This window comes from Brachyhypopomus gauderio, unplaced genomic scaffold (assembly GCF_052324685.1).
Source record: "Brachyhypopomus gauderio isolate BG-103 unplaced genomic scaffold, BGAUD_0.2 sc291, whole genome shotgun sequence".
In the NCBI taxonomy this organism is placed as follows: Eukaryota; Metazoa; Chordata; class Actinopteri; order Gymnotiformes; family Hypopomidae; genus Brachyhypopomus; species Brachyhypopomus gauderio.
The window spans coordinates 81639-92658 of record NW_027507112.1 but is presented as its reverse complement, the minus strand read 5'-3'; the positions used below and the strand labels follow the sequence as shown (position 1 = coordinate 92658).

At 47.8% G+C, this 11020-nt stretch overlaps 1 protein-coding gene across 1 annotated transcript in view; it reads right to left on the bottom strand.

Annotated features, from left to right (window-relative positions):
• Window positions 1-3060: 3060 nt before the first annotated feature.
• The window catches only part of myo16 (myosin XVI), an 88129-nt gene continuing 80169 nt past the window's right edge, over window positions 3061-11020 (bottom strand). Inside the window, 1 exon segment of the mRNA XM_076995942.1 lies at window positions 3061-7480. Coding sequence (XP_076852057.1) covers window positions 7333-7480 — 148 coding nt within the window. The 3' untranslated portion in view covers window positions 3061-7332.

The following is an 11020-nucleotide window of genomic DNA, read 5'->3' as shown; positions in this document are numbered from 1 at the left end:
TCGCGTGTGCTCACCGCCGCGTGCGTGTGCTCACCGCCGCGTGCGTGTGCTACTTGCAGGCGTAGCTGTGCGTGCGTCTCTCAGCCGGAGAACACACAGCAGTGTCCCACGCTTTTGCTTGATGTGCACTCTGTGTGTACGCATGGTAAGCAATCGTCACGCCCTACTCTTTTATCCAGTCCGGTCCCCACCCACACACACAACACACACACACACACACACACACACACACACACACACACACACACACACACACACACACACACACCTCTTCTCCACCCTGCGTCAGACGCAAACATCCTGCATGGGCCTGTCTCCGTGTTCCCTGCCTAAGTTCTGGGATCCACATTCCGAGGGCTTAAGCAATACTTCACCAGATGGATATTAACAAACAAATTCAGACCTACGAGTCCACATTCCAGTTTCACAAAGCTCTGGATCAAACACATGGACGGGTGCGCTGCAGGAGCCGAGCAGCTACCAACCCGTCCGCATTCCGTGCACCGGCAGCCCGGGCAGTCTCGGTCCCGTTCCACAGTCAATTCTCCACACTCGTTCAGTCATTTCCAGACCAAACTCACAGCATTCCTTCCCTAAGTAGTTGCACAACATTCCACAGAAAACACAACTTGGAAAGTGTAACATTCTGTCCCGGAGCAGATCAACAACATTCCACCATGATTCGGCACCAAACAGCCAAATTGTGACATTCTTACCATTGCCATGATATTTGCTAGTGAAGTCTAGTGGCTGCAGATAAATTGCACTTTCATTCATTTGTGAAATCCATGCATGTTTTTTTATATGTGTAATACCAAAAGCCAGATCATCCACTCAGATATCCTGTGACATTTATGTTTATGTTTGGCAGTGTAATATGTGTCATGATGAAAGCATCCTCTGATGATGCTAAGCGGCCTGCAGGCTATGCACTAACTTCTTAATTCTAGCTTTTCCTGTCACTGTTTCTACTCCCTTGTATTTGGTCAGGACACACACAACACACGCACAGTGTGGCCGATGCAAGCTCGTATCTGGGTCCCCACCTGCCGAAGAGGTCATCTGTGCTACGCACGACCCGGAAGCACTAGCAAACCTCTAGTAACCTAGTAATCTTGGAAGATTATGTGTACTGAGGGGCCCAGGGAGGGAGGAGAATCACTGTTCTGACCACCATTACCCCTGACGTGCCCTAATCTTTCCTAATCTGCACATTCATTTATACATTTGGACTGTAATAAAACGTTTGCTTTTCGGTGGAGGAGCGGTTGGAGGTGGTGGGTGCTTTGAAGGTGACATGCAGTGTAGCACCATTATGCCAAGCAAATCGTGCTAAATGCCGTGGAAACTTTCAGAGACGCAAACACAAGGACGTGTGCGGTGTGTGTGTGTGAAACGTCTGCATGACGTGCGTGAGTACATGTATCTTCCACTACAGTTTGCACTTCTTGTCTGTGTAAATATGCATTCATGAGGATGGGAAATAGGGTTATTGGAGACAATCACATCCTGTGTAGGAGAGTGAACGTGATGATACTGTTTACACGCACACACACACACACACACACACACACACACACACACACACACACTCTGTCTCTCGCACACACCCCCCCCCCCCCCCCCCCCCCCCCACACACACGCACACACACACACACACACACACACACACAGCAGCTGTGTTATTTAGCTGTGACCGGGTCCCAGTGTTTAGAACATATGCTGTAGTGTGTGGTGTGATTTAAGACCCAGGACCTTTAACACAGTGAGTGATAAGAGGATAATCAGTTTACACAAGAACCGCAGACAGTCCAGCACAGTTCCCCAGGAAAACCACTTTCCTTGTTCCTCACACACACACACACACACACACACACACACACACACACACACACACACACACACACACACACACACACACAGTGAATGGCCTCTGCACAGCCCCGGATGTTTGCAGTGTGTATGTGACGCAGGAAAGATGGCTGGCATTTCGTGTTTGCCTGATCTTAATCAGCTGTGAATGAGTGAAATAGAACGCACAAAGCTGAAACCACACTGATCCACGTGCCAGATTACACAAACTAAAGTTATTACATCTGAAACAACACTGATCCACTTCCCAGATTACACAAACTACAGTTATTACATCTGAAACAACACTGATCCATGTCCCAGATTACACAAACTACAGTCATTACATCTGAAACCACACTGATCCAAATCCCAGATTAGACAAACTACAGTTATTACATCTGAAACAACACTGATCCAAATCCCAGATTACACAAACTACAGTTATTACATCTGAAACAACACTGATCCACGTCCCAGATTACACAAACTACAGTTATTACATCTGAAACAACACTGATCCACGTCCCAGATTACACAAACTAGTTATTGCATCTGAAACCACACTGATCCACGTCCATGATTACACAAACTACAGTTATTACATCTGAAACAACACTGATCCACGTCCCAGATTAGACAAACTACAGTTATTACATCTGAAACAACACTGATCCACGTCCCAGATTACACAAACTACAGTTATTACATCTGAAACAACACTGATCCACGTCCCAGATTACACAAACTACAGTTATTACATCTGAAACAACACCGATCCACGTCCCAGATTACACAAACTACAGTTATTACATCTGAAACAACACTGATCCACGTCCCAGATTACACAAACTACAGTTATTACATCTGAAACAACACTGATCCACGTCCCAGATTACACAAACTACAGTTATTACATCTGAAACAACACTGATCCACGTCCCAGATTACACAAACTACAGTTATTACATCTGAAACAACACTGATCCACGTCCCAGATTACACAAACTACAGTTATTACATCTGAAACAACACTGATCCACGTCCCAGATTAGACAAACTACAGTTATTACCTCACTAAACACCCGCTGCAGCATTGCAGAAAGCATCACATATCCAAATTCCTCAGTCAGGATCGTAAGTTCTCCTCTCATCCTCCGTCTCCAGGGAAGACTGCTTTGCTACCTCAAGGACACCAGGACAGATTCATGTGCTGACACTAGTGTGCTTTATTGCTGTACAGGAATCTTATAAAACATAACCAAAACAAAATATGTACCAAGACATACTATTTTTTTTTCTTTCCCCACAGACACGCATGTATAGAAGCAATAGTTATATTTATATATTGTAAAATGCACAAAAGGGGACTTTAGGAGGAAAACCGTGGAAGGGAGAGCATTCACAACCAGAACGATGCAGTAACATACAAAAGTCCAGAGGACTGGAGCGTGTGCGGGACCAGAGTGGGAGGGTGGGGTTGGGTGGGGTTTGGGTGGAGGTGTTGGGGTGTGTGACAGGACGCACCAGGATGTGGTTGCTCAGTGCAGCAGTTCGGTTATTACTACGCAGCCTGGTGCCAGTGCACCTGTCGTTCTCACACTGGTGTTTTTGGTATTGAAGAGGCGTGGTCCTGGGTAGGGGGTCACATCACATGGATATCTTACACATGTCCACAGAGGGATCAGGAAAGGCCCACAGAACCGGATGAGACAGATGGGCATGAATGACAGGTCCATTAGGTCCACGACGCCGCACAGCCTCCTGGGAGATACAGGGGCTGTGCTGTTGTGGTCCAATGTGCAATCCTTCTTTTTTAAAACTATACTGTAGAAAAATGTGTACTATACAACAATTGGCATGTTATTTTTTTCTTTATATTATTGACTGAATGTAAATTATTGGTATTATATATAAAAAAAGAAGATTTGGAATAAATAAACCAATGCCAAAATACATCACCCATATTAACCCTGCTTAGCAGTGGCAAACCAAAAATCTGTTGTGCTTGCACAGGCTGTAAGAAATAATTAACAGGTCTGGTGAAAGATTCCCCAAAGCAGTGCTCTGTGAAGCTCACACACAGTGTTGGGTGTGATGTCCTCACTCAGCCTAAACACAGTGTTGGTGCTGCTGTGCTTATGAGGACCCGTTCAAGGGGTCCTGCCATTCTTAACCACAGCACAAGACATACCGTACTACTCTGGTCACCAGTTGGTCACTCTGGTTGGGGTAAGCCATCAACCAAGCCCTTTCTAGTAGCTTACAAAGCAGCTTTAAGGGGAGTTGCAGGATTTGGCGGTTACAATATTTCACAGAGTACACAGATTTGCTGAAAAATTCAAGGCCCAGTGACAAAAGGAGCTTTGCTCTCTATAAACGCAAGAGTTTAGATCTGGGCGAGACTCCACAGTTATGCGTCTCTCACGAAGTCACTCAGCAGACATAATATCTGAATATAACTCTGGATATAATGCATGTCTCCGTAAATAACGTTTTTAGATTCGCTTTTTTCCATGTACAAAGTCACCTTTTATAAACAAATTTACAATAATCAAACGACCATGTTGATGTCGACACTGGCATCAGGAATCCTGGACAGAGATGAAGTCTGGTCGCAAACATCACAGGTTGTACTGACAAGTCACTTCAGTCCAGCAACAGGAAATATCCCAGTTTACACTGGGACTTAATAAACATTGTAGCTCTGTCAACATTCACAGGGTATGGCCATGTGCTCATTGTTCTGTACATTTTGTACATACACTCTTCCAGCTGCCGAGGGAGCGATGTGATTGGACAAGCCTGCCCGTGAGCCTTTTGTACCATAATTATAGAATAACAGGGGCTGAATAACCTTTATTTTTTTTAATGTAAGTCTGTTTTTAAACAGGAGATCTCAGCCCACTGTAGCTAACAAACACTCACAAACAGCTCTGACTTGTCAACTAGAAGAAATAGAAAAAAAAAGAAAAGACAGAGAGAAACCCATCAGGTACAAAACGCTGCCTTTGACGTGTCAAACACTGATCACAGTCATACAACATGTCATTCGCTCATTAAATAAACCATCTTATGTTATCATTACAGTAATAACCACAATGCTCTTGCTATCGTCATAACAATGATTTTTCAGTATATTTCATATTTTTTCCACATTTGTACCCCTACATTTGTGCATTACATTTTCCTTTTTAACTGGACATGGTCAGTCTGTGCAGAGCTTCAGAGAGAGACTGACAATCTGGACCTGGTGACAACAGTGTCTTAGTAGTGGACACCTGTCTAGATTTGATCCGAAGAAACTGTCCAAAGTCCCCAACATTGTATACACCAGTTCATACAGAAACATCACTGTGTGTGTGCAGACTGTATAAACTACACATCTCACATTTACTTCTCATCTCATTTTTTGAGACATCATGGATTTTTAGTTATTAAGAACAAGTGAGAACTGGAGGTGTTGGAGAAGACAAGCAGACTGGAGCTGAAATGAGCAGACACTGCGCAGACACGTCGCAGACACGACGCAGACACTGCACAGATCGGCAGCTTTAAACATTGAGCATGCACATCTACTTCACGTAAATCTAGAAATGACAGCCCCTCACGTCTAGAAAGGCCTAGAAGTAACTGGACAGACTGGGAAGATGATGCGGCACCTGTAGGTTGAGAGAGAAGAGGGCGGAGGTCAACACGACCTTTCACCTCACACAGTAGCCATGTGCAGGGTGGTCTGCACATCCTGGTGACCCGTCTTTATCGATGATCTAGCGATAACGGACTGGGCCTGGAGAGAAGCGGCAGCGAATTAACGGCTTCGTCTGGTCTTGACTGGCTGAGTTGTCTGCCTAGAACCCCACTGTGCTTGCAGTTCAGTTCCCAAAGAAAAGGGGGCGCTATTACGGCACATGGACATGTGTCAGTCAGACATTACTTGCAAATGATTTGCAAGTAAGCACTAAACGTTTTACTGAAAATTATGTCAACATGTCCAATTACTTAGTCTGCAAAAACGAATGCGACATGCGTAAAACAAGCTATGATTGCTGTATAGTTAACTCAATATGAGATGTAAGTACCTCCACTTAAACCTGACATTCTGCACTTTAAACTCAGTGCCTTTGTTTAATTTTATCTCCAGTGCCAAAATAACTAGAACTGTGTCAGTAGCCCATTACCCGCAGGCTGACCTAGACGTGATGTGGACCGGTCACCTGTCACCAGCGTGGTGTGGACCTGTTTAATCTCAACCCACACTGCAGAAATCTCACCTACGAACAAGGAGCTAGCTGTAGTTCATCAGTGAGGTGTGAGGATCAGCAATAAAATCAGAGTTCGTATCTGCAAAAGCATCTGCTGGTAACATCCAGAGTACCTATGATCTCGATTTCATTTCCACCTGCTGTTTTTACCTTGTGTCAGTCTTAGGTGTGTAGTAGGACTGGTTTGTTGAAAAAGTGCTGCTTTTTGAATACGTCTTTAAGCGTTAGCTACCATTGCTTTTGTTTTTTGTGTTTTGTGTGTGTGCATTGCCTAGCTGTCTGTCTGAACAGTGTGTGCAATAATTCCCTCTGCCAGATGTATATGTGCTCTGTGTCTGAAGCTGGTGGGTTTTGTAGCTTCAAACAGAAGTGCCACTGGGGTATCACTGAGTTTCCTGAACTGGGCCCTTCACCTGAGTATGTCACTCACCCCTCCCACCTCACCACCCCCCCCTACCCGCTTTGGAAAGGGTTGCCACCCCCAAAGGTGGGTCTCAGAAGCACCTGAAAGAGAAGTGTGAGACCTAGCTGTGTCGCTAAACCTGAATATAGATGGTTCGCAAAGCACAAGAGCTTGGGTGAAGCGCGGAGACAGTCTCGCTGTGTAAACTTCGACATGCTGAGATTCAGCTCTCGCCACGTTCCGCAACCACGGACACAGCGTGACACAGGGAGAATCCAGCACCAGGTTGACTCTGAGTAGACATGGCACACAGACATAGACTGAATCCACAGTAAAGATGGAGGCCAATCGCAGATATGGTGTACAGCCCTAAGATTGGTACTGCGACCCCCACGGCTCGGATCGGGTCTTCCGTCCAGTGTAGAGCCTGCAACAAAGACATGTGGACTGGAGGAGGGGAAAGGGTTCCACGGCCAGGCCGGGATGCTCTCTCTCTGGACAGCGGCATGGCAGTGAGTCCTTGGGAGCCGCTTAACTTGATCCCAAATGGCCACAGGTCGGAGAGAAAGCAGTCTGTAATCCCCCAATGCATCGTTTAAACTCTGCAATCTTTCCGTCAAGAGACAAGAACGGATACTCAGGAAGAGAGCGAGCATCCCAGTGTCCTCCCCCTCCATGAGGCCACACCTCCGGCCTGCCCCAACAGCCAATGAACGGTCCTCACCGTAGTCACCGTAATGGCCTTGGTGACAATATGGGGACAGTCAGACTGGGGCCACGTGGACAGAATGAGGACCAGGGTACCAGTGGACACTAAGGGGACATTTTCTTGGTCATATTGATCTTATGTTTGAGTGCCAAGCTGGGTGAGGCTTGTGTGAGGACCCAGGCGCTGTCCCAGTCTTCGCCAAGACTTCGCCGACGCTGTCTGATCCACAAACACACGCAATTGCTGGAAAGCCTGCCAAAGGTGAGAAAGAAAGGAAGAAAAGTGAGATTTCTAAGTCTCTAAAAGGGTTTAATTACACATTTTTTACACAATGCAAAAAGCACACAACCCAACAGAAATATTCATGTCACAAAGCAAAGATAAAATAAACAAACAAACAAAAAAAAAACAGGTAAACAACAAGGTCAGGATAAATGTAGTCAGTGCACTGGGACTGGTTCTCATTAAAACATACAGTACACCCCCACCTGGCCATTTACACAGCCAGAAGGTGTGAAACTACCAGCCTGCTGACCTCAGGTGCCCCAGCTGCTATACCTGGGTGTGAATTATCCAAGGATGCAGACCCATGTCCTGACAGCTACTGCTTGCCATCAATGTATATGCATGAGAGACATAACTAACAGTCCCTGCTGCATGCACATCCACACAGCCCTAATCAATCAGTCAAAAGTAATCAATGCACAGATAAATCTATCCAACGGGGTTTCTAATCATTTGTGGCCAGGAAAATACCAGGCAATTTAAACTACAACCCTGATGTGGTTTCCAGATCCATGCATGTGAGATGGAGGTGATGCACATGAGAGGTGCTCAGATGATACCCCCCCCCCCCCCATCCACCCTCTCCTTCCTGTCTCTCAGTGGTCTTTTCAAAGGGGGAACTGTCCTATTCACCTCACACCTGGGCTTAGAAACATTCACATTCATTCAGCTTGTGTAAACAGAATAAAGAGATGGGGAGGGTTAAAAACAGAGGGCAAAATAAAACTAGAAAGAAGAAATAAGCTCTAATAAGACCTGCACAGCGAATGGGAAAAACACATTTGAGTAATGAACTGTGACAGGAAGTGGCATTGTGTTCTGGAGTGTATGATGTTACGGCCTCATCCGTTACCCCCTACAGCAGAGCACAATGTGTGTTTTGGGATTACAGGGTTACAGGTTCCTCACCACAAGAGGGCAGGGACAGGATGGAGATAGGGTGGATGTAGTGTGGGGACAGTGTGGAGATAGGGTGGGGATAGGGTGGATGTAGTGTGTGGACAGGGTGGAGATAGGGTGGATGTAGTGTGGGGACAGTGTGGAGATAGGGTGGATGTAGTGTGGGGACAGTGTGGAGATAGGGTGGGGATAGGGTGGATGTAGTGTGTGGACAGGGTGGAGATAGGGTGGATGTAGTGTGGGGACAGTGTGGAGATAGGGTGGATGTAGTGTGGGGGACAGGGTGGAGATAGGGTGGATGTAGTGTGGGGACAGGGTGGAGATAGGGTGGATGTAGTGTAGGGGACAGGGTGGAGATAGGGTGGATGTAGTGTGGGGGACAGGGTGGAGATAGGGTGGATGTAGTGTAGGGGACAGGGTGGAGATAGGGTGGATGTAGTGTGGGGGACAGGGTGGGGATAGGGTGGATGTAGTGTGGGGACAGGGTGAAGATAGGGTGGATGTAGTGTGGAGACAGGGTGGAGATAGGGTGGATGTAGTGTGGGGACAGGGTGGAGATAGGGTGGATGTAGTGTGGGGACAGGGTGGAGATAGGGTGGATGTAGTGTGGGGACAGGGTGGAGATAGAGTGGATGTAGTGTGGGGACAGGGTGGAGATAGAGTGGATGTAGTGTGGGGGACAGGGTGGAGATAGGGTGGATGTAGTGTGGGGACAGGGTGAAGATAGAGTGGATGTAGTGTGGGGACAGGGTGGATGTAGTGTGGGGACAGGGTGGAGATAGGGTGGATGTAGTGTAGGGGACAGGGTGGAGTTAGGGTGGATGTAGTGTGGGGACAGGGTGGAGACAGGGTGGATGTAGTGTGGGGGACAGGGTGGAGACAGGGTGGAGATAGGGTGGATGTAGTGTGGAGACAGTGTGGAGATAGGGTGGATGTAGTGTGGAGACAGTGTGGAGATAGGGTGGATGTAGTGTGGGGACAGGGTGGAGATAGGGTGGATGTAGTGTGGGGACAGGGTGGAGACAGGGTGGATGTAGTGTGGAGACAGTGTGGAGATAGGGTGGATGTAGTGTGGGGGACAGGGTGGAGATAGGGTGGATGTAGTGTGGGGGACAGGGTGGAGACAGGGTGGAGATAGGGTGGATGTAGTGTGGGGACAGGGCAGAGATAGGGTGGATGTAGTGTAGGGGACAGGGCGGAGATAGGGTGGATGTAGTGTGGGGACAGGGCGGAGATAGGGTGGATGTAGTGTGGGGACAGGGTGGAGATAGGGTGGATGTAGTGTGGGGACAGGGTGGAGATAGGGTGGATGTAGTGTGGGGACAGGGCGGAGATAGGGTGGATGTAGTGTGGGGACAGGGCGGAGATAGGGTGGATGTAATGTGGGGACAGGGTGGGGATAGAGTGGATGTAGTGTGGGGACAGGGCGGAGATAGAGTGGATGTAGTGTGGGGACAGGGTGGAGAAAGGGTGGATGTTGTGTGGGGGACAGGGTGGAGATAGGGTGGATGTAGTGTGGGGGACAGGGCGGAGATAGGGTGGATGTAGTGTGGGGACAGGGTGAAGATAGGGTGGATGTAGTGTGGGGGACAGGGTGGAGATAGAGTGGATGTAGTGTGGGGACAGGGTGGAGATAGGGTGGATGTAGTGTAGGGGACAGGGTGGATGTAGTGTGGGGACAGGGTGAAGATAGGGTGGATGTAGTGTGGGGACAGGGTGAAGATAGGGTGGATGTAGTGTGGGGACAGGGTGGAGATAGGGTGGATGTAGTGTGGGGACAGGGTGGAGATAGGGTGGATGTAGTGTAGGGGACAGGGTGGATGTAGTGTGGGGACAGGGTGAAGATAGGGTGGATGTAGTGTGGGGACAGGGTGAAGATAGGGTGGATGTAGTGTGGGGACAGGGTGAAGATAGAGTGGATGTAGTGTGGAGACAGGGTGGAGATAGGGTGGATGTAGTGTAGGGGACAGGGTGGAGATAGAGTGGATGTAGTGTGGGGGACAGGGTGGATGCAGGGTGGGGAGACTACGAGTGCTTAGCTAAGCCAGCGCTGAGAAACACTGCATTGCAGAGATGTAGTAAACCCAGAGGGATGCAGGAGACCCCCCCCCCACACACACACACACACGCACACACCCATCCACACCCCCCCCCCCCCCCCCCCACACACACACACACACACCTATACACACAAACCCATACACGCACGCACGCACGCACACACACACACACACACACACACACACACACACACACACACACACACACACACACACACACACACACACACACCCTGCATATGAAGCAGCCTATAATGTACACCTATCTAATGGCCTATTCTCTGATGCCACAGCTCTATGGAAACACACACACACACACTCCCCTGAAAGTGTGCCTTTTTTGTTTTTACTAACACTCAGTGGTCATTAACTATTTACCAATGCATGCACACAATAATACTAAGGAAGGATTATGACTTCATGAATATGCAACAGGGGCTTATTGGAACTCATTTACACTATATTGATGAAATATTGCAGTTTTTGCAATTCTAATGTGATCAATGGCCCTGTGCGTGTGAAGTGTCAGATGTCAGAGGTGTCGAAG